Here is a 24,469-nt window from a genome sequence, read left to right on the forward strand (position 1 = left end):
TGGCGTGTCATCAACCCAATTTGGCAGCTGAGGCAGTGAACACAGAGCCAGGACCAGATGACCTGGGGGCATTTTCACTCTTGAAAAGAACCTAGACCAACTTAATAGGCTCATTTCATGGAAGAGAAGTAGAAATGCAGAAATTGAAAATCTTGCCCTAGATCATGCAGCCTGTGGGAATTAGAAACCATGATTCCAGGCCCCTGGCCACCTCTCTTTCCATGGAGGGCCCCTGTGGGGATTTCTCCTCTAGAATGGGCTCCCTCTCCCTCTGACCACATTTTGCCCATGTGTGAAATCCAGCATGACTGCTGATGCCTTCCATGTGTGAGTGGTGGTCTGTGGGCAGTGCCTGATGACCTCATCTGGTGGACATTCTTTTCCATCCTCCTCCTCACCCCACCCCCGTAACCCGGTGCAGAAACATTCAGGACATTAAACCCTGGGAACCTCAATTTGAGATAAGACCTCTTATGTCCTGCGGGTCAATAGGAGTGACTCAGGCATTATGAGAAGCACATGGTCATGGGGCCTGTGAGGACCACCTCAACTTGGGGATGAGTCCTTAGTTAAGCTTATGCTTGATGTTGCAATCTTGAACAGAAAAGGGGGCTGAGAGAGGAGAGAGGACAGTAGAGAAAGGGGGAAGATTTATTTTAAAGAATTATATTTAAGGAATCAACTCACACGACTGTGGGAATGGCAGGTCTGAAATCTGTAGATCAGGCCACAGACTGGAGACCCAGGGAAGAGCTGATGTTGGCATTGGGGTCCAAAGGCAGAATTGCTTCCCAATCTGCGCCCTCACTTTAACAGCAGATGCTCTGCAAGGTTGGGAATTCAGTTTGCATTGTAATTCAGCCACTGGCAGGATGAGATCCTACTTCTGGTTTTCAGCCATCTCAGCTCTGCATGTGTGAGACCAGACATAGAAACTTTTGATTCGTTCATGTGGTGCTTGAGCTGGGAATTTGAATCCCTGAATTCATTCTTTTTTTACCGCCCACTTTGTTTAGTACAATTAGGAGCAACTGACCGCTCTCGTTATACTTGTTAATTTGACAAAAATGTTTAAGGTATCGGCTACACAGTCACCTAAAACCTTGCCTCTTAGAAGCCTTTGGGAGTATTTAATAATATTTTCTGTATCTTTATTGTCCCATCATACCCTGTACTCTCCTGTTTTTACTACTGGAAGTAGACTCATTAGTGCCTTTAAATTCAATCAGATTTGAGAACGAATTTCAGAAACCTCAGAACCCATTCAGAAAACTCATTTTTAAGATGATGTTCCTCTAGAACCACTCTTGCTACGAAAACCTGACAGCACAGGTCCCAGGTGGTTAGTTAGGGTCTGGCATGAATTCTTGCAAAGGTGAAGGAGAATGGTGAGAGTGTGTGTAACTGTCTGTCTGTCCATCTCAGTTGCTTTTCACTCTGCTTTAGTGGCTGCATATTGAGCTACAGATACTGGTTTTCCACAGTTCCCACTTTGGATTTGTTCTCCTGCTTCTCGTCCGTGGGAAGTGACTGCCAGAGCTGGGAGCTGTCAAGCAGTTTTAAACCCCAGCCTTGCATTTATTCTTCATGAATGCACACGGGCCCCAGACTGGTTGCAAATAAGCACTAGCTCCCATCCCCTGCAGTTCTTGGCCTTGCTAGAGAGCCTGCCAGAGGTTGGCTTGGTCACATCCTTCAGTTTAGACTTTCCCTGAAGACGAAAATCACGAAGGTCTAACGGGTGCCAAGAAAGCATCAGCAGTGTGTTTAGAGAAGTGTAGAAGGGCCAATTAAGCCTGTTCTGTGGTTTATTATTATTAGTGGTAATTATTTCTGGCATGCAGTTCAAGGGTGTCTGTGGCCTAGCTGAGCTCTGGAAGTGCATCCACAGCTCCCTGCTATGAATGTTTATAGACCCAGGAGGGGAGCCCTGGGTTGGGGGTTCCAGACCACCGCGGATGGGAGGCAGAGACTCCATGTATAGATCATACTCTTGTGGAGGTAGAGGCCTTGTCCACGATGGCTACACTCTTGTCCCGATTCTGGGCTAAGAAAGAAAGAAAGCCCAAAAGACAGCAAGGACCTCTGAATCCCTGAGGGAATTTGAACAGAGCAAAGTAGAAATGAGCCACAGGATGGCTCTGTCCCTCCCCTAGCATCCATAACCCTGCCCCTGAATGTCCCTATCTTTGCTTGACTCTGGCCCAGAAGTCCACCTGGCCTTTGTCTAAGGAGGCAGGTTCTGCTCAGCAGTGGCGTTGAAAGCTCAGACCCTGTTTTGGGTTTCCTCGAGGCTGAAGACCAAGTTCATTCTCTTGAAGTGAGGTACATATTCCTGTGCACAGAGAGACCGGGAATCCAGCTCCTCGTAGAGCAGCTCCCCACCGCAAGCTGAGTCGTGTTTCGCAGGGAGAGATAAGCCTGTGGTCAGCAGCATTCACCCCCATGGTATTCAGGCCACTTTCCAAGAACCAGCCCCTCCTTGTACTCAAGTTTCCAGAGGCAGGGCTGGGGAGCAGGCACAGGGAGAGGATGAGCGTCGGCAAGTTACAGGAAACTCAGGAAAATGTTTATGTGTGTCCAGGGATTTTCAGAGACCATCCAGCCATTCTTTATCTCCAAGTGCCTCTGCTCTCATGAACTTCTTCATGTGGACAAAAGCAGGAAGCCTTTAGGGCCGCGCATCCCTTGTTTTCCTGTGACTTACACAGCTCTCACCTTTGTGCTTAGATGGACTGTGGCCAGTGGGACCTCCAGGCCCGGCTGGGTCAGGAGAGTTTTGCTTAACCAGATCTGTTTGATGCTTGAACCAAAAGCAGGGAGCCAGAGAGATCTTTTGAGAACTGATGACTGCTGCTGGGTCCTGCCCAGCCATTTGCATTTTATAAAGGTCTTTGGCAGCGGCCAAGGCCTTCTTATTATGTGTTGTTTTTCCACTTAGGGATGAACCAGAGTGGTTTGTGCAGCCACCCTGATAGCTCTGTTGCACCAGCTTCTGCATGGGAGGCTTTGAGCAGGCCAGGAGCCAAGGGGACCCTCCTAGCCCTTCCGAGCACCTAGCACTGGCCCTTTTCTTCCTCAGGGCTTCCTTCTGGAGGTTTCCCTGGGTTTGGAGTCCTCCCTCCTGCTGGGGGTGGGGGCGTGGTTGCTGGTGACCTGGAGTGAGCTGCCTGCTGTGGCCTCCAGCACTCCCTGGCTGAACAGCGAGTCCTTTGTGAAATTCCTGAGGCAGGAGGGGGCAGCTGTGCAGAGCCAGCTCTCAGAGTGGCCGACAGAGAGAGTGTTGTGGTGCATCATCAAGTGATAAGGCCTTCAGAAAGGCTGTGGAGAGGAAGGAAAACACATTCCTGACTGCGGTGTGTTTGCCCTTGAGGGCCTGTGTTTGGGGAAGTAGAGAAGCTTTGCTGCATTGTTGTGGGGTGGGAGTTAGCCCTATGCTGGGGGGAGCCAGTGAGAGATGAATTCAGCTGACCTGGGATCAAATTCCAGCTTAGATGCCTTTAATTAATAACATATTAGACCATTTAATCTATTTAACACACGTTCATGGAGTGCCGACTATGTGCAGGCAGGTAAATGATCTTCAAGATGTCTTCATCAGGTGGAAAGTCAAAAATTTAGAACGGGTAATGACTGGAGGGAGGATGGGATTCTCAGATGGAGGGTGTGATACCCGAGTTGTGTTTTGGACAATGTTAAAGGAGGAGATCAGCTTCCAGTAGTGAAGAGCATCTGAGGCTTCGGTGAGGAGGATTTTCTTTTCAGTCCTTGAATGCAGAAGAACTCCTTTGGAATATTTTTATGCAAGAGAATGGCATGGGAAGATTATATTTTAGTAGATGACTCTGGAAGAATGAATAGAGAGGTAGGGAGCGGGGTTGGGAGAGCAAACATAAATCTAAGGTCCAATGGGGAGGCTCTGTTGGAATGAGCTGGCGAGAGATGATGAGGGCCTGATTTAAGGAATGATTGTATTGAAAGCTCTAGGGTATTGGCGTTCAGTGAATGTACATGAGTCTCAACTTTCTGGTTTACATCTTCATGGACAGAGAAGAGGGCCATGATCTGAGCATCAGGGAGTTGATGTTTGTCTTGGACATTGCATTAATAGAGTTAGGCTAGGCTTCCAGAAACTCTGAAATCCCAGTGGCATAATGTCCAGTTTGTTTCTCACTCACAGAGGCGGCTGTGGAGCTGGTGGCTGTAACAGACAGCTTCTTCCAGGCAGTGACTCAGGGATCCAGGCTGTCTCTTGAGCACATCTGGGGGTTTATGTATTTGCCCTGAAATACTTCAGCCTGGTGATGTCATGGGTGATTTCCTCCCACAGACCTTTAGTCAGAGATAGACACTGTGAGGGGCTAGGAATTGTGAAAAGATTGTGTGAATGAACAGGAAGGTTAAATTTGAGGTGCCATAGGCCATGCATAAAGAACAGTCCAGATGGCACCTGGGACTGGATGTTTGGACACCATCTGAGCAGGAGATTAATAGAATTGAAAATCAGCAGTGTAGGAGACAGAAGCCTTCAGGATGTCTGGGATCCTGCAGGGGCCGAATGTGGAATCTTAGGAAGCTCATGTTTGTGGGTGACAGGCTGATGGAGGTACTGGATTTCCCCACGTCTCAGTTTCCTCATCTGTGAGACGAGCCTGGTGTTTCCCATAAAGGGATAGTGAGAGCACTAGGTGCTGCTGGGCAGGCAGTGGCTCCTCCTAGGGGTGGTTCCCTTCCCCCTACATTGTGTTGGACTGAACCTTGTGTGCTCTGTTTGTCAGGAACTGTGGTATATGGCGAGCCCATCACTGCCAGCTTGGGAACGGACGGCTCCCATTACTGGAGCAAGAACTGGGCCAAGGCTGCTGCCTTTGTCACCTCCCCACCTTTGAGCCCTGATCCAACCACTCCAGACTTTCTCAACTCCTTGCTGTCCTGGTGAGTCCTGGCGACTTGTTCACACTTCACATTCTGTCTTTCTTGAGACCAGACCAACCCGTTAGGTGAAAACAACATGGTGGCCGAGAGCAGCCATAAAACCAGGAGACCCTTGTTCACCAAACTAGATTGGCTACATGAGTACAGGGAATTGTCATTCTAGCACCATTCTGGGAGGGGATTCTGGATTAAAAACCTGGGCCATCTTGAAAGTCAAGCCAAGAAGGTGGAGGAGACATCAGAAGGATTCCACTGTGGTCGGTGTGATGCCATTCATGGGACAGCCCACCAAATAGGCGTAGGCGCGCAGCATCCTGATGAAGCTGCAGCACCACGTTATGCGTTTTCTTTGCAGTGGAGACCTCCAGGTCACGGGCAGTGCCCATTGCACGTTTAACACTGCCCAGAAGGCTGTAGGAAAGGACAACTTCACCCTGATTCCAGAGGGCACCAATGGCACTGAGGAGCGGATGTCCGTCATCTGGGACAAGGCTGTGGTAAGGAGCGATGGCCTCATTCCTCGGTGGCTCTCAGCCTTCCTTGTCCTCCTCATCTGGGGGCCACGGGGCTCATGGAGGCCTTGAAATGACAGACAGTGGAGGACATCCTAGAAGCCAGTACTTATATGACAGTATTTCTGAGGGTTGGAAATCTAAGACCTCTTCTAATAGGTCATTTCTTCCTAAATATTACATATGTATTTCTTTTTAAAACAATTTTTAAACATTTTTCAGACAAGGTCTTGCTCTGTCACCCAGGCTGGAGTACAGTGGTCCAATCATAGCTCACTGCAGCCTCAAACTCCTGAGCTCAGGCTATCCTCCCACCTCAGTCTCCTGAGTAGCTAGGACCACAGACACACACCACCATGCCTGGCTAGTTTGTGTGTGTGTGTATGTGTGTGTGTGTGTGTGTGTGTGTAGATGGGGGTCTCACTATGTTGCCCAGGCTGGTCTTGAGTTCCCGGGTTTAAGCAATGCCTCAGCCTCCCAAACTGCTGGGATTACAGATGTGCGCCATCACGCCTGGCCTACCTGTGTATTTCTTATCATTATCCTCAACGGAGCAGTAAAGACTGAAAACCTACATAGCTTTAGATGTGACTCTAGGTCAGTCAGGAACAAAATTCCTTAGCAACCAGGTGACTTTTTCAGTTAATCCTCTTTTACTCTTGGAAATGGGCTCAGTTTCCTTAAAAGTGTCTTTTAGAGCCCTCTGGACTTAGCATGTCTTCTACTGCCAGCTTCTGGTAGGCCTGCTATGAACATACAGTGACTTAGAGGAACTTTGGGCTTTTTCATTTTAATGTTTTAAAACATATTAACAGAACAGGTTGCCGGGCGCGGTGGCTCAAGCCTGTAATCCCAGCACTTTGGGAGGCCGAGATGGGCGGATCACAAGGTCAGGAGATCGAGACCATCCTGGCTAACACGGTGAAACCCCGTCTCTACTAAAAAAATACAAAAAACTAGCCAGGCGAGGTGGCAGGCGCCTGTAGTCCCAGCTACTCGGGAGGCTGAGGCAGGAGAATGGTGTAAACCCGGGAGGCGGAGCTTGCAGTGAGCTGAGATCCGGCCACTGCACTCCAGCCTGGGCGACAGAGCGAGACTCCCTCTCTCAAAAAAAAAAAAAAAAAAAAACAGAATAGGTTTTCTGTTTTTTAGTGAATTTTTTAGATTATATGAAGAATATATCCTTTTTCCAAGAGGAATAAGGAAATAAATAAAAGTCGCCATGTTTCAGATATAACGACAACATTTTGGCATGTGTCTTTCCATTTTTTTGCTACTACACAAGTGCACATGTGTATATGCGATATGTGTGAGTGTGTAGATAATACTGGCATCATACAGCTGGGCCCACTCCCAGGCTCATGCCTGTAATCCCAGCACTTTAGGAGGCCGAGGTGGGTGGATCAGTTAAGCCTAGGAGTTAAAGACCAGTCTGGGCAACATGGCAAAACCCTGTCTTTACTAAAAATACAAAAATTAGCCAGGCATGGTGGCATGTGCCTGTAGTCCCAGCTACTCGGTGGGTGGAGGCAGGAGGATCACCTGCGCCTTGGGAGGTTGAGGCTGCAGTGAGCCATGATTGGACCACTGCACTGCAAACTGGGCGACATAGTGAGACCCTGTCTCAAAAAAAAATAAGAACAATAATATTGACATCATACAATTTTGTAGTCTGTTTTTTAAAAAAATTAATGTATCTTGGAAATATTTCCACCTGCTTAAATATACTTGAAAAAGTTGATTTACAGTACCAGACTCTTCCATGTGAATGCTAAACTGGGACTCATTTATTTACTTTTTTGAGATGGAGTCTCACTCTGGAGTGCAGTGGTGCAATCTCAGCTCACTGCAACCTCCACCTCGCAGGTTCAAGTGATTCTCCTGCCTCAGCCCCCTGAGTAGCTGAGATTACAGGCGTTTGCCACCACACCCAGCTGATTTTTGTATTTTTAGTAGAGATGCGGTTTCACCATGTTGGCCAGGCTGGTCTCAAACTCCTGACCTCAGGTAATCCACCTGCCTTGACTTCCCAAAGTGCTGGGATTACAGGCATGAGCCACTGTGCCCAGCCAGGACTCATTTATAATTCTTTTTTTTGGCGAGGGGAGACAGAGTTTCACTCTCTCCCCACAGGCTGGAGTGCAGTGGCACCATCTTGGCTCACTGCAATGTCTGCCTCCCGGGTTCATGCAATTCTCTTGCTTTAGCCTCCTGGGTAGCTGGGATTACAGGCGCCTGCCACCACGCCTGGCTAATTTTGCTATTTTTAATAGAGATGGGGTTTTCCCATGTTGGCCATGCTGGTCTCAAACTCCTGATCTCAGGTGATCCACCCGCCTCGGCCTCCCAAAGTAGTGGGATTATAGGTGTGAGCCACCACGCCCAGCCACATTTATGTCTTTGGTTGAACATTTACATTGTTTCTGTTTTTTTGATTTTTTTTTCTTAACTGGAATGACATTTTTATAGACACATTCTTGATTATGTTTGTAGGAGAAATTTCTACAAGTGGCATTGCTGGGTCAAAGGACGTATATATTTTTAACGGTTTTGATACATATTGTCAAAGTTCCTTCCAGAAAGTTTGTACTGCTTTATATGCCACCACCAATATATGTCACTCCCCAGTGTCTACCACCTGGGTGTTGTCACCAAAAACCATTATTTGCTGATTTGATAGGTGAATTTTGTGTCTCATTGTTTTACATTTAATGTATTCAGTTACTGGTTAGAGTGAAAATTTTTTCCTATGCTTATCGGCCATTTGTACTTTTTTCTCCCTCTTAATGCTGGTTCATTTCCTTTGCCCTGTTTTTTACTGGATTTAGAGTGGGTCTGGGAGGGGAAGCACTTGAGGAAATGTGATTGGCACCTAAAACCAGACACAGGGCTGAGACTTCTAGGTTGGCTAGACTAGAAGATGACATCTGGCCAGGCGTGGTGCCCCACGCCTGAAATCCCAGCACTTTGGGAGAGCGAGGTGGGAGGGTTGCTTGAGGCCGGGACTTCGAGCCCAGCTGGGCACCATAGTGAGATCCTGTCTCTTAAAAAAAACAAAAATTAGCCTGGTATGGTAGTGCATGCCTGTCTTCCCAGCTACTCGAGAGGCTGAAACAGGAGGATTGCTTGAGCCTGAGAGGCTGAGGCTGCGGCTGCAGTGAGCTGGGATCACTCTGCTGCATTCTAACCTCAATGACAGCAAGATCCTGTCTCAAAAAAACAGAGAGAAAAAAAGGAAGCCTAGATCTGTGGCTGTATTTTGTTGAAAAGGACAGCCAATTGGGCCAAATGATATTTCCTAAAGAGGCATTGCCACCCCTGCAAATTAAACAAAATTTTTTTGTTTTGAAATAATTATAGATTAAGAAGTTGCAAAGATAGTACAGAGAGGTCCTGGGTACCCTTCACTCAGTTTCCCTCATGGTTACATCTTATGTGAATGTAGTACAATATCAAAACCAAGAGACTGACAGTGTCACAATGTGTGGGTATAGCTCTAGGCTATGTGGCCACCTGTGGAGTCGTGTGACCACCACCACACTCAAGATGCAGGTCTAGTCCAGCATTTCAGAGACCAGCCTCTTGCTGCTCCTCCCCTCCAACCTCCCTAACCCTGGAGGAACTCATCTAGTCCCTCATCTGTTCTCCGTCTCTACCATTTTGTTATTTGGAGAACATTATGGAAATGGAGTCATACAGTGTGTGACCTTTGAGATGGTTTGTGTTTCACTTGGCACAATGCTCTTGACATCCATCTAAGCTGTTGTGTGTATCAATAGTTTGTCATTGAAAAGTAACTTTTTAACTCGTTTCTGCTGTGTGCCTCCTGTGCACACCTGTGCTGTCTCCCTCAGGTCACTGGGAAGATGGATGAGAACCAGTTTGTGGCTGTGACGAGCACCAATGCAGCCAAAGTCTTCAACCTTTACCCCCGGAAAGGCCGCATTGCTGTGGGATCCGATGCTGACCTGGTCATCTGGGACCCCGACAGTGTTAAAACCATCTCTGCCAAGACGCACAACAGCGTAAGACCTGTTAACTGTGCAGGCCCCATCCAAACGAATTACAGTCACAGAGACACGGACGGAGGGAGAGCCCCAGGGTTTCTAAAAAGAACTTGCTGTGATGGGAACGCGCTTTTCCTGAGGATGTTACGATTTGCAATTTGCTGGGAAAGGAATAGTTATTTCATTTTCTTTAGTGAGGTCAATAAGACCGTTACTCTCATAATCATTTTGGAATACCACAGCCTCTCTATCTATAGACCTTTAGAGCCTCTAATGTGATGTCAGAGTGCAAAGCTTCTAGAAGTCAGGCACCGCTCCATTTTCATAGTTTGGTGCAGCACCTCTCATGACAGTACTTGGTGCAAGGAACCTCAGTGAAACAGTGAGATGTCCTCTCCTGAGATGCTCACTGGGGACTTTGATCCTCTTAAGCCATTGTTTTCTCAGGCCAGTGTCCATGCAGAAAACTGGATGACAGCCATTCTTATTATCTTAAAGGAATTGATTGACTGACTTCTCCCTAGTAGAAGTACCCCCCAGCCATTTGATTGTTGTTTGAGGATCTGCAGCTTTGGGTATCTCTACCCTCTGGGTCTGGGCTGCAGAACTTAGAGATGTCCTCTCTTGTTAACAGGACCCAGGGCAAGTATGTTAATGTCTTAGGCTCCTCAGCTGAGAGTGAGGGATTCAGACGAGGTCTCCAAGTGTCCTGTGATTCTGTGAGGTTAGCAGACATTAAGCAGAGGTGTTAGACACTGCGGAGTCCTCACAAGCAATATGGTATAGGCAGAAAAACTGAAGGAATATGCACAGAGGGAGAGCTTTGGAAAAGAAATGGGCCTCGGGCAGAAGCGTTTCATGTCAGGAACTCATTTGAATCTCGAAGACAGCTCAGGCCAGCAAGCACTGACACCTCCCCCATGTGCCATGACAACTCAGGGCAGATTTCTGGCATTTCTCCAGAACAGCTCTGGGACTTTGCCCTGTCCCAATCCTCTCTCATTTGCACACACACAGGTGTTTGGGCTGCAATGAGCTCAGGCTCAGCTCTGGCTTCTGCTGCCACCTGTGAGGACCAGGACGGTGGGTGCTTCTCAGAAGACTGTTCAAGTCTGTGTTTAAAACTGATTTTCTCCCTCCCACACCACTCACTGGCTCAGCCTGGCAGCGCAGCCTTACGGTCACACCCTCTTACAGCTCAGATCATGATTTCTTGGGTGTCCTGACTGGCTATTTTATGGTCAGGGGTCCTAGGGCCCTGCCCCCTGAACCTCCCTATTCGCGTGCCTGTAACTGCACATTCTCACTGACTCTTTCATTTGACCTCAATAAAGGGACTGGTATTATTATCCCAATTTGGGAAAATAAATAAACGGAGGCTTAGAGAGCTTAAGTGACCAGTCTAATGTTACATAGCGATTTCGCGGTTGAGCCAGAATTAGAACCCAAAATTGTTCAGGACTCTTCCCTGCCAGACTGCATATGCAGCCTCTCGGTCAGACTTAGATGGGGAAAATGCTTCCCCTCTCTTGGAAGGTTGCTTCCCCCAGAGGTGCTATAAACGACTGACTGGGCTCGTGAAGACACAGATGACCTAGCTGGGGAGCTTGCATTTGGAGTTCTTAACCTAGAAGAAGAGACAGTGGGAAGGAGTGAAGATTTTGGAAGACAGATTCTGCCCTCCAGACATTTTCACCCCAACCTACCCTGCTTTTACCTCCAGGTGACCAATGGAAGAAATGTTCACTTTCAAAGTGGTGCTTTTCCAGCCTCACCTGTTTTAAAGAGCCAGCGATAAACATATCTGTTCATTGATCTTCTGGGGAAATGCAACTAGGAGACTTTCCCTGCATAGTACAGTGTTTCCTACCATGCAGCTAATTAGCTTTAATTCGGAGCATCTAGCTAACTATCATCGACAGCCCTGTTGCTAAGCCTTTGCTTGGATTTTCCAGGCATCTGGCCCAATGCGTAATTTTAGGGAGCCTGTGTGGATGTAGGTTAAAAATGTCTATGCATGGTGAGTGAGGAAGCCTCCCTGCATCATGGTTTGATGGAGAGTAGGCTCTGAGTATCTGGGAATTGTGATCTGACCCTTGGACTTGTCAGTGTTAAGTCACTGAGAGTCATGGGGCTGGTTCCTCCATCTTTTAAAGATGAGAGATGGCTCCAGAGGTCTTCTAGGTGCTCATTTATAAGCAACAAGACTCAACACATGCATTGTATGAGATCTTGGATGCTGCAGGGCTGGCAAGTGTTAGCAAAGTGCAGTAAAAAGCCAGACAGTGAATGAGTGAAGATTTTCTGAATACCTGCTGTGAGCCAAGTAGTGAGTAGGTGCTTTTGTTCATTTTATTTCCTCTGATTCTCACATCAGTACTGCAAAGGGGGCCCTACTTTACCCCTCACAGATGAGGAGGTGGAGGCTTAGGGGTGTGAGGGATGCGTTCAAAGTCATATAGCTGGTGAATGGCATACCTGGGGTGTGAACCCAGGACAGATGTCTCTATGGCTGAGGCTGTGCCCATACTCTACCCAGTAGGGCACAAGAGGAGGTTGTCAGGGCATAAACTGTTAGCTGTGGAGTGATGTGGAAGAGATGGCTCTTGATCCAGGCCTTAAAGGATGACTCACACCCTTTCAAAGGTTGTTTCTGAGACGACCAGGGATGAGGCTTTTTGTATTGTCATTTTCACATACGCCTCGGGAGGGTGGCAGATGAAGAAACTGAAGCGGAGGCAGGATTAAAGCGATCTCCCCAGAGTCACACAACTTCTGGATTTTACTGTATCTGAGATGCCATCGATTTTAAGATATTCCATTAGGTTATGTACCATGATGAAAGAAAACATACTCAAGACAAGGAGTCTCATGGGAGACTGGGCCACCAAGGGCCAGCATGTGCTTATTACGGCATCTCTGGGGAGTGCATCTGCTGTGCAGACAGGGTGGCAGGAAATCTCACAGGACTCGACCTTGGCATTGGCTGCCAAGAGGGAAAAATGTCTCCCCCAAGAATTGGAACTGAAAGTGGGTGCTTGTCCAGCCTTGTGGTCTGAATGTGTGCCGCCTGTGTGGTCCAGAACAACGTCAAGCTGAGAATTTACTGTAAAATGCCCTCAGTGGGGTTTTCCTCCAACGCAGTGGCACAAGCAAACCCATATTCCCCTAGAGGAACTTGGCTTTAGTCTAGGCCGGCAGTGCCTGCGTGGCTCTGGCTGCTGTAAGACACTTTCTGACTTCGGGGATGAGTGTCTTAGAATTGACGAAAGACAATTTTAAGTCTTGGGTCTCGGGAATCCAAGTGCAGAGTCCTCTTCCCTCCCTGCTGGCGCCTCTCTGCTACGGTTCCTTTGGTAGCTTCTGCATGACTGCTTTGAGTCTCAGAGCAGTGTACTAACAGCCCTGGTGGTGGTTTTCACCCAACATTGTATGCAGGGCATTGTGCATTTCCATGGTCGATGTGAGCTGCTGAGCCGGCCGAATCCGTGTTACCAGCCGCTGCACTAAGCAGGAATGTCGTCTTGAACGGCAGGGGGCTAGCACAGCTCTCTGTTCAGAGGCCAGCTCCCTGAGTGCTGAAAACCTGGTCTGAACTTTCCCAGAAGCCCAGGGTGCTCTTTATGGTTGGAGCCACCTATTAATCCTCCAGTCCAGACTCAGCCACAGTCATTGGTCCCCGTGAACCGAACAGGCAGGAAGAAGCGGGAGGCATCTGGGATCTGGGAAGTAGCACTGGGTTAGCCGAAGCTGCAGGATGGAGTTTTCGATGTCAGGGTGCAATGACTCCTGTTTTCTGTTGCTTCATTACCAACCACAAATTCACATCCATATGGAGACCCCACCTATTTTCCAAGAGGGCACGCAGATGTGTCTCTGTTCTACCCTGAAAAACTTGAAACCAGAAGGATAGCTACATAGCTACATTGTTCTGGAAATTAACTAGCCCTCAATCATTTTATCGGAGGCATGTCTCTTCAGTGACCACAGTCCTTTCATTTAGGGACTTCAGTTTAACCACACCGCAAACAGACTGGAAAACCAGGCTAGCCAGTGGGAAAACCTACTTGTGGATGGCTCATTTCAAGATTAAATTTAGAACTTGGTCAGAGAAGGCCTTTGGAATTCAATCAGAATGGAGCTGGAGATGGTGGGAACACCGTCCCTGTTAATAGGAGGAATCATTTTCTTTATATTTGTGTAGCATTTACAAACAAGCACCCTTTCCACACAATTATTCTGTTTAATTATCTTTCTTTCTAATGTGGAGAGGTAGGAAAATTCTTTCATATTCTAGACAGGGAAATGGAGACGCAGCGAGTAAGTGCCTGCTGGGGTGCCCAGTTGGGACAGAATCCCCGTCTCTGAGTCTCTCTTTTGTCTTTGTGGGGTTGGGGCAGTGGGTGCCCCACTGCTGGGTGGATTGAGTCCAGCCAGAGTGGCCTGTTCTAGAGTTTACTGCGCTCTCTTCCCAGGCTCTTGAGTACAACATCTTTGAAGGCATGGAGTGCCGCGGCTCCCCGCTGGTGGTCATCAGCCAGGGGAAGATTGTCCTGGAGGACGGCACCCTGCATGTCACCGAAGGCTCTGGACGCTACATTCCCCGGAAGCCCTTCCCTGATTTTGTTTACAAGCGTATCAAGGCAAGAAGCAGGGTGAGTAGTTTTGTTCTGATGAATTTTTTGTTAAACCATGAATTAAGTTCAAGGCCACAAACATTTATTAAGCACCTTGAGACAGAATATTAAAATGAATATAGTGGATTCCAGGGATAAGAGGGAGCCTGAATTTTTTATTCCTGGCATTTAAAATACTGGAGAAGGAGTCAGGCGTGTCCACAGACAACCCTAGCAAAGTGAGATCATGGTATATGCTATGATGAGGAGTGTGGAGTGAGGACCCAGAGGAGGGAGCCACTGCCGTAGCCAGGGAGAATGTCATGGGGGGAGGACATTTTGAGTTGGGCTTTGAAGGTTAAGTAGGAGTTTGTCAAGTCAAAGAAGGGAGACGAGGGAATCTGATAAGAGAGTCATGAGTATAGAAAATGCACAGTGTATTCAGGGCATGTGAAGCAGGAAAGAGATGGAGCTATAAGGGAATTAAAAGGAGAATGCAATTGGAAAGAAAGTTTGGGGCCAGATCTTGAACATGGTACCAGATCCCCCTCACAGCATATTTAGGGGATTCTTACAGGGCTTGAAGTTGAAGTGCCTTTTGGGGGGAAAATGGTAAAGTGTGTTAGTTTTTGTAGAGTTAACCAGTTACCAGACCTTGTGGGGAGTTTTGGCCTGGCATTGTGGGAGCTGGCCCCACACAACACCTGTCCACCTGTCTGTAAGGAGAGCCCTCCATCCCTAGATCTCACAGGCCCATCCTCCCTCCAGGAGGGTTTCTCTGTGACTGTGGCCTAAGCTTGGGGGACTCTTGTGTTTTGCAGCTGGCTGAGCTGAGAGGGGTTCCTCGTGGCCTGTATGACGGACCCGTGTGTGAGGTGTCTGTGACGCCCAAGACAGTCACTCCAGCCTCCTCGGCCAAGACGTCTCCTGCCAAGCAGCAGGCCCCACCTGTCCGGAACCTGCACCAGTCTGGATTCAGTTTGTCTGGTAGGGCTGAGGCTTGGGGAGGGCACAGTTCTGCAGGGCCAGCTCACTGGTACTGGTGAGGCTACAATTGCATTTGGAAAGGACACAGAAGTGGAAGTGAATGATATTCCCTTTCTCCCCAAACTGAGAAATACAGTGGACTCGGATCACTGGAGATGTATTTTCTTTTTATTTTATTTGAGACAGGGTCTCGCCCTATCACCCAGACTGGAGTGCAATGGCGAGATCTTGGCTCACTGCAACCTCCACCTCCCGGTTCAAGTGATTCTCATGCCTCAGCCTCCCAAGTAGCTGGGATTACAGGCGTGCACCACCATGCCTGGCTAATTTTTGTATTTTTAGTAGCGACGGGGTATCACCATGTTGGCCAGGCTGGTAGAACTCCTGACTTCAAGTGATCTGCCTGCCCCGACCTCCCAAAGTGCTGGGATTACAGGCATGAGCCACCGTGCCCAGCCCAGCCCGACTTAGAGATGTATTTTCATAGTTAATGACTGGTTGGGTTTCAGAATCTTGAGATCAGTTTGTGTCACACAATGCCCATACTGTGTTTTACCTAATATATTAAGAAAACATTTGTTCAATTTGTTAGATCCATTATAAGAAAGGACATTGTGGTATATTTCAGGACTTCTCTTCTCTCCTGAAGTATATTGTAGTTTAGCTTGTGGAGTCTGGAGTTTCAACAGCCTAACTTCATAGCTCAGCTCTGGCTGTGCCTCAGTCTCCTCGTCTGTAGAATGGCAATACTAGTAGTTGCTCCCCTGTGAGGCTGTTGTGAGGGTTAAGTGGATTAATATATGTGTACAATGCTTAGAACAGGGCCATTTGAGAACTGTTAGTGGTATTTGCTTGGGTAATATGTGTGATATCCCCTTGGTGAGAGGAAAGGGTTCAGATTTTTACGTTTCCTTACTTGAAACTTCCTTCCCATCTTTCATTTGGCTCATGACTAGAACATTCCACTCTTCCTGCTCCCTGGGCTACAGATTCCTATGGCGTATTAAAGAAATTGTTAAACCAGAGAGAATTTTTTTTCTTGCTGGTTGTACAGGTTTTAAAAAGTTACCTATGTACCATATATGGATTACAAATTTTCAAAACATTTAAAAATAACGAACTTTAGTTTGTTGTAAGTAAAACGTGTATAATCATGTCTGTGTTATCTGATCTCTCCAGGCTATTCTAATAGAAGGTGCTATCGTTCCTCCTATTTGTGATTATATGTGTAGGGTTAGGGGATTAGAATGCCAGAAGAAGGCTGTGTCCTCAGAAAAGCCACAGCCAATTTGACTAATCAGAACAGGGGACAGGACAGAGTCTAAGGTGTAGTGATATTTTGTATATAGTTTTACTTTCTCCAGTAATAGATCCAATAGCCTTTATACAGTGTCTGATTCTTTGGCTACCTCAGGCTCATCTCCTTTCTAAAAAGTTTATTTGTTTTTATTTTTAGAGATATAATAGTATCTCACTGTGTCACCCAGTACCCAGGCTAGAGTGCAGTGGTGCAATCACAGCTTACTGCAGCCTCGACCTCCTGGGCTCAAGTGATCCTCCCAGCTCAGCCTCCCCAGTAGCTGGTACTACTGGCTTGTGCCATCACGCCTGGCTGATTTTTAAATTTTTTGGTAGAGATAGGCTCTCACTGTGTTGCCCAGACTGTTCTCAAACTCCTGGACTCAAGCAATCCTCTCACTTCAGGAGGATTCCAGGCATGAGCCACCATGCCAAGCCTCCACCTCCTTACTGTAGTCTAAACTTCAGTGGGGTTTTAAGAGAAGAACAAAGAATGTGAGGCCGGGCAGTGTGGCTCACACCTTTTATCCCAGCATGTTGGGAAGCAGAGGTAGGAGGATTGCCTGAGCCCAGGAGTTTGAGACCAGCTTCAGCAAAATAGCAAGACCCCTCTTTACAAAAAATGTAAAAATTAGCTAGGTGTGGGGGCCTGTGGCTGTGGTCCCCAGCTTCTTGAGGGGGCTGAGTGGGAGGATGGCTTAAGCCCAGGAGGTTGAGGCTGTGGCGAGCTATGATGGTGCCACTGCACTCTGGTCTAGAAAACAGAGCCAGACCCTGTCTCCAAAAAAAAAAAAAGAATGCGACTAGCACTTTTCCTCCTGAGCTGTGAGCTTTCACCTTCAAGCAGGACCTTGTGTGACTGTCCTGGCCCCTAACTCATTCCTCTCTTCTCTCCCTCCAGGAGCTCAAATTGATGACAACATTCCCCGCCGCACCACCCAGCGTATTGTGGCGCCCCCCGGTGGCCGTGCCAACATCACCAGCCTGGGCTAGAGTTCCTGGGCTGTGCTGTCCACTGGGGACTGGGGATGGGACACCTGAGGACATTCTGAGACTTCTTTCTTCCTTCCCTTTTTTTTTTTTTAAGAGCCTGTGATAGTTACTGTGGAGCAGCCAGTTCATGGGGTCCCCCTTGGGGCCCCACACCCCATCTCTCACCAGGAGTTACTGATTTTGCTCATCCACTTCCTTACACATCTATGAGTATCACACCCAAGCCTACCCACCAAGCTCATACACGGAACCACACCCAACACTCAGACATGCGAACAAGCAGCCCCCAGCGAGGGTCTTCTTCGCCTTCAACCTCCTAGTGTCCGTTAGCATCTTCCTTTTCATGGGGGGAGGGAAGATAAAGTGAATTGCCCAGAGCTGCCTTTTTCTTTTCTTTTTAAAATTTTTAAGAAGTTTTCTTTGTGGGGCTGGGGAGGGGCCGGGATGGGAAAGAGTCTTTTTTTTTTTTTTTTAAATACTAAATTGGAACATTTAACTCCATATTAATACAAGGGGTTTGAACTGGACATCCTAATGATGCAATTACGTCATCACCCAGCTGATTCTGGGTGGTTGGCAAACTCATCGTGTCCGTCCTGAGAGGCTCCAAAATGCTCACATCACCATTCCGTAGTCTTCAGGGTCAGCTGTTGATAAAGGGGCAGGCTTGCTTTATTGGCCTAGATTTTGCTGCAGATTAAATCCTTTGAGGATTCTTTTCTCTTTTACCATTTTTCTGCGTGCTCTTGCGCTCTCTCTTTCTCTCTCTAGCTTTTTAATTCATGAATATTTTCGTGTCTGTCTCTCTCTGTGTGTGTTTCCTTCAGCCCTCGTCTCGCAGACAGTGTTTTCCTCCCCTGCCCCGTTATCTTTTCACCTCCCAGGTCTACCATTTCATGGTGGTCATGGGGTCTGCCTAAAGGATTTGAGCGTTTGCCATTGCAAGCAGAGTGCTGTGTTATCCTAGTCCATGTGGGACTGGTGCTACCCACCCGCCATCATGAGGACATGTGCTAGTGTGTGGGGTCCTGGCCAAGTGCAGGAATGGGCCATGCTGTCTCACCCGTAGTATCACACGTGCAACTGCAGACAGGGCCCAGAAGCTGACGAGGTCTGAGGCTGCAGAACCAGAGAGATTTTCCTCTGTGCAGTGCTATCTGGCTAAAGTCACGGTCAAACCTAAACACTGAGCCTCAATAACCCAAGTGAGCCGACCAAAGTCACCAGTTTGGAAGTGCTAAGCTAATAGGAGTCTGACCCGAGGGCCTGCTGCTTCCTGGTTAAGTATCTTTTGAGATTCTAGAACACATGGAAGCTTTTCACTTTTGGGGAAAAACCAGATTTTTTTCTTCTCCAATTATTTCAAAAGACACACTACATAGAGGCCCTATCAACTCAAAAAATCCTTGGAAAACTTAAAGTCCATTCTACTTTGCAAGAGCAGTGTGTTTTATGAACAATAGGTTACATCAAAACTGCAGTGGGGGGGGGAATCTTATAAATTAAACACATGGCCCCCTTAGAGACCACAGGCGATGTCCGTCTCCATCCTTCCCTCTCCTTTTCTGTCACCTTTCCCCCTAGCTGGCTCCTTTGGACCCACCCCTGTCCTTGCTGACTTGTGTTGCATTGTGTTCCAAACGTGTTTACAGGTTCTCTCAAGCAATGTTGTGTTTGCAGGCTTTTCTAAAAACCAAATCTGCTTTTTGTAAAGCGTAAAAACATCACAAAGTAGTTCATTCCATCACCACCCTTGTCTCTCTACACATTTTGCCTTTGGGGTTCTGGTTGGGGTTTTGGGTTTTTTGTTGTTGTTGTTTATTTGTTATTTTAAAGGTAAGTTGCACTTTTAAAAAAATAATTGGTTGACTTAATATATTTGCTTTTTTTTTCTCACCTGCACTTAGAGGAAATTTGAACAAGTTGGAAAAAAACAATTTTTGTTTCAATTCTAAGAAACACTTGCAGCTCTAGTATTCACTTGAGTCTTCCTGTTTTTCCTGTACCAGGTCATGGTAATTTTTGGTTGTTTTGGTTGTTTTCTTAAAAAACAATTTAAAACCTGAAGATTTCTGCAGGCTGTGTAAGCATGTTTACCTGTTGGCTTGCTTTGTGTGTCTGTTAAATGAATGTCATATGTAAATGCTAAAATAAATCGACAGTGTCTCAGAACTGAATAACTGCAGTGACTTGATGCTCTCAAACAGTGTAGGATTTAAGAATAGATGGTTTTTAATCCTTGAAATTGTGATTGTGACCCATGAGTGGAGGAACTTTCAGTTCTAAAGCTGATAAAGTGTGTAGCCAGAAGAGTACTTTTTTTTTTTGTAACCACTGTCTTAATGGCAAAATAATTATGGTAAAAAACAAGTCTCGTGTTTATTATTCCTTAAGAACTCTGTGTTATATTACCATGGAACGCCTAATAAAGCAAAATGTGGTTGTTTCAGGGGTGTGTGTGTGTTGAGATATTCGGGAGGCGGCTGTTTGGCTTGGGCCTTCAACCAGACTTTCCCTCCACAAGCATTCACGGAGCCCTCGGCTTCAGTTTCGTGAATATACCAATTCAAGAGTTTTCACTCCATGTCACAGGCTGCTACGTCCAGGCCATGGGATTCTAATTCTCAGCAAAGATGCAGCCTGCGGGTGTGTGGCAAGCCAAGTGTCAGAAATTCACACACTCCATCCTGGAGAGGCCTCCAGAGTCAAGCTGCATACCGAAGCTTGAAACTGAGAATGGGGTGGGACCGTGTACTTTCACGTGGGTGACCCCTCTGGGCTCTCTGCTTCCTTCCAGCTTGTTTACCCTGGAAAATCCTCCAGCGTGAAAGATAAGAGGCGGGTGTGTTGGCCCTTACCCACACCTCAGTCTGGAAGCTTGTGGGAAACCAGGTTATAAAGGCTTGGTCTTCCACTTTCATGCAAGTGTCAAGAATGCACTTTGGCCAGGAGCCCCGCCCACCCCAGCAGGCCAGATGCTTGGTTTCCATGGTTACCCGGATACCTGGCACTCACATTATTGATTTTGAGAACAGTGAATGAAGAGAGTGTGTGCCTTGGGCCCCCCAGGCCCATCATAAGGTTGATGAAGTCATTAACTTTTTTTCCCTTCCTCCTCTTTTCCCTTCCTCCTCCGCTCTATTTTTTTTTTTTTTTTTTTTTTTGAGATAGGATTCCACTCTGTTGCCCAGGCTTCAGTGCAGTGGCACGATCTCGGCTCACTGCAGCCTTGATCCCTTGGGCTCAAGCGATCCTCCCAGCTCAGCCTCCTGAGTAGCTGGGACTACAAGTTTCACACCACCATGCTCAGCAATTTTTTGTTTGTTTGTTTGTTTTGTAGGGACAGGCTTTCACCATATTGCCCAGGCTGGTTTTGAACTCCTGGGCTCAAACAGTTCACCCACCTTGGCCTCCCAAGGTGCTGGGATGATAGGTGTGAGCCACTGCAAACAGCCCATTTTTGTTTTCTGTCTAGCCCTGTCCAAACAGGATATGAGGTGACTTATACAAATATATATACAATGCCACAGTTTATCAATAAAAAGTGTTTGGGTGAAGGGAAAATAAGAGCAAGAAAAATAAGATAAGGCCTTGGTGGAGTTAGTGTGCAACACCTGCCGTGAGGCTGTAAACTTGTTAGGGAACTCTGAGTGTCCTGGCAACACGTACACAAGAGGGAAGTGTGGCCACTTACACACTTACAGTGACCAGAAGGTAAAGAAGATAAGTGAGTCCTTCATAAGGAATACAGCAAATCCTGGGTCCTTCCTGGGAACCACAGTGTTGGGTGTCTGGGGCTGGCTCTTACCTGCCTGTCATTGTCACTTCATGCTGATGGCAGAGCACTGTGAACCAGTCAAATCGATCTGTCCACACAGAAGGGACATTGATGGGACCTGGGACAAGCGTTAACATGAAGTCTCCAGGCCCACAGCCCATCCACCTATTCTCATACTGGCTTTATCCCATACCAAGACGGGCCTCATGCCCAGGCCTGCGGACACTGCAGCCCACGTGCCCAAGTTCTGCCCAAGCCCAGCAAACAGCTGCTCCGTGAAGTGTCCGTAGCAGCTGTGAGGTCTTCCCTCCAAAGAATAGAGCCAGCACAGAGTCCGTCTTAGGTCCCTTTGAGCAGGGACCCAGGTACCAAAGCTGGCCTGGAAGGGCTCTGGTTGGGAACATCTCATTGACCCTTGGAAACTCCTCGCTCTCTGGTGAAAGACCTGCTGGAGGGGGGCCCAGAGAGAGGCTTCTATGGGTAGACCAGCCTGGAACTCCTGGGCTCAAGGGAACCTCCTGCCTCAGCCTCTTAGCCTCCGGAATAGCTAGGACTATAGGTGCGTCCACCACCACTCCTGTCAATTTTTTTGTTTTTTTGTAGAGCTGAGGTCTCGCTGTGTTACCCAGGCTGGTCTTGAACTCCTGTTCTCAAGCTATCCTCCTGCCTTGGCCTCCCGCATGTTTTTAATGACTATTCCGCTCTCTCTTAGAAAGCTCCTGTTTAGAAGGGTGTGGGCAAAGGGGATGGGGAGTGTGCAGGTAGGCAGGCCCACCGGAGAAAAATGTGGGCAAATGAGAGCTTTGCAGAAAAGAGTACAATGACTTCAGGAAGCCAACACAAATTTGGAAATAGTGAGGCTCTAGATAAGAAGAAATGAAAAAGCCTACAAAATACACAAGAGGAGGAGTCAGGAGAAAAATGGCCTAGAGGAGGACGACGAGATAGGTAAAGGAAAGCAATAATCTGAGTCCTTTACATTTTTTGTTTTTGTTTTTTGTTGTTGTTTTTTCTTGAGACAGAGTCTTGCTCTGTCACCAGGCTGGAGTGCGGTGGCGCGATCAGCTCACTGCAAACTCTGACTCCCGGGTTCAAGCAATTCTCCTGCCTCAGCCTCCCGAGTAGCTGGGAATAGAGGCATGCACCACCACGCCCAGCTAATTTTTGTATTTTTAGTAGAGACGAGATTTCACTGTGTTGGCCAGGATGATCTCCATCTCCTGACCTCCTGTTCCGCCTGCCTCGGCCTCCCAAAGTGGTGGGATTACAGGCGTGAGCCACCGCGCCCGGCCAAGTTATAATTTATAATTAATATCTGAGAAAATTGTGTTGATTTGGCAAAAAAATTACAAATGTGTGTTTATACACAAATGTATATATGTGTAGATATGTAATTTTTGTAAGAGTCTCAAAAGAGTAAATAAAATAATGTCTGAACATTCTTTGGGGAGGGAAAAGGGACCTAGGCATAAATGCGTCATCATTTTACTAAGCCTTGGTATCAGGACAGGGCTGGGGCAGACAAGAAGACAACAGGCCAGTTGTCTGGCAGTGAGGGTCTTGTTGAGGCCATGAGGCGTGGGGCCTCCACTCAGGATAGAACCTGAGGGGCCCGTGGGAGGAGCACTGGGAGGTTGACAAAGACCAAACATAAGGGCTTATAAACTTTTATGATTCAAACAACTTATTACATTGAGGTTATTCACGTGATCAGCTTTGGCAGCTACACCTCGTCCCTGCCAGGGGTCACACACAGTCCTCATCCTAACAAATGTCCCTGCACCACACAGGACCATGCAGCCAACCTGGCAGGTGAACGGGAACGGGGTTGGGGTCACAGAGGATGAAGGCGAGGTCTCTCCTAGCCGTGACCTTGCCCAATACTAGCTTTTGGCAGCTTTATCCTGTGACTCTTGGGACGCCAGGGACCCTGGAAAACCCAGTGAGGACCCCTCAGGAAGAGGTGGGCAGGGAGGGAGGAACTTCCTGTTTCGCTGTCCACAGCTCCTTCAGGATCAATGCCTCCTCCTCGAAGCCCAGATGTGCCGTGGCCTTGACACTGAGGCTTCCCATTACTGGCTGGCATGTCCCTGGATTTTTCCTGTCCCTCCAAAGCTGTCCCTGTAAGTCCTCGTTGAGCCTCTCCCCAGGGGCCCCAGGGAAGTGGCCCACTGAGTTCAACTTCTCCGTAGGGCTGAGCTCCCTCTGCTGGAGATACGCACCTCTTACCTTTTTGTTTGTTTGTTTGTTTGTTTTGAAACAGGGTCTCTGTCGCCCAGGTTGGAGTGCAGTGGCGCGATCTCAGCTCACTGCAACCTCCGCCTCCTGAGTTCAAGCAATTCTTCTGCCTCAGCCTTCCAAGTAGCTGGGACTACAGGTGTGTGCCAACATGCCTTTTTTTTTTTTTTTTTCAGGAGAGACAGGGTTTCACCATGTTGGCCAGGCTGGTTTTGAACTCCTGACCTCAAGTGATCCACCTGCCTCAGCCTCCTAAAGTGCTGGGATTACAGGCATGAGCCACTGCCTCCGGCCTTGCCTCTCACCTTTTATTATGGATTCCAGCAGTCAGTGAGGAAAGCACCGCATGCTAGTCCAGGACTGCAACATCTTTTGGTTGCATCCAAGACCCCATCTCTCAGGAGAACAAGGAGAAACTATGAGAATCATGCCCAGGCCCAACTGCCTAGACAGAGAGAAGGGCTCTCAGCCCAATCCCCCACTCTGGCCACTTTCTCGCCCACTCCCTTCCACTGCGCCCACTTTTGACGTCCTGCACCGCCAGTCTCTTGTCCTCTTGGTTTTCTGGCCTAAGCCTCCCACTAGCCTGTCCTCTGCACCCCACCAGGACCCCATGTCAGGTGCTTCAACTCTCTCGCGAGTTCCCTCAGTTTCCTCGAACCCATGTCTTCCCACTGTGAAACCAAGAGGTGAATCCAATGAGGTGCCCCGCAGTCAGCTTGCCCTGCTTGATTCGGTCATTTGCATGTTGTTCTTTTTTTCCACAGGTAGCTGAAGGCTGCACTGCAGAATGTTGGAACTTAATCCTGCTGGCTTCCTTAAGGATAACATTTATATGTCACCATGGTAACGGCCGCTGAAGTTATTTTTCAGGAATCTGAGGCTGCTCCTGTCCAGTTCAAACCAGCCAAAATCACCTACTGACCCTTCAACTGGGCCTCTGCAAGTGCCTGAGAGGTGGCTTTTTGATGTCAGAAGGACAAAAACTCCATCCTCAGATATGCTAACGCCACCATTTTCTGAACATGCGTTCAGTGAAGTGCCATGAACCCCAACGACACTTGTGCAGAGCACTAATTATTTCATCTCACCCACTACCAGTCA

The 24,469-nt window shown here is 47.8% G+C and overlaps 1 protein-coding gene across 2 annotated transcripts in view; it reads left to right on the forward strand.

The window, feature by feature from the left end:
* Positions 1-19,798, forward strand: part of DPYSL2 (dihydropyrimidinase like 2) — a 145,663-nt gene extending 125,865 nt beyond the window's left edge. For both annotated transcript variants that reach the window (XM_023216770.2, XM_023216771.2), the window contains exons 9-14: positions 4,779-4,935; positions 5,291-5,432; positions 9,302-9,472; positions 13,930-14,109; positions 14,892-15,057; positions 17,258-19,798. In XM_023216770.2, the coding sequence (XP_023072538.2) occupies positions 4,779-4,935; positions 5,291-5,432; positions 9,302-9,472; positions 13,930-14,109; positions 14,892-15,057; positions 17,258-17,349 (908 nt within the window). In that variant the 3' untranslated portion in view covers positions 17,350-19,798. The remainder of the gene's footprint in view (positions 1-4,778; positions 4,936-5,290; positions 5,433-9,301; positions 9,473-13,929; positions 14,110-14,891; positions 15,058-17,257) is intronic.
* The last annotated feature ends 4,671 nt before the right edge of the window (positions 19,799-24,469 follow it).

The sequence above is a fragment of the Piliocolobus tephrosceles genome, chromosome 7, assembly GCF_002776525.5.
Source record: "Piliocolobus tephrosceles isolate RC106 chromosome 7, ASM277652v3, whole genome shotgun sequence".
Taxonomy (NCBI): domain Eukaryota; kingdom Metazoa; phylum Chordata; class Mammalia; order Primates; family Cercopithecidae; genus Piliocolobus; species Piliocolobus tephrosceles.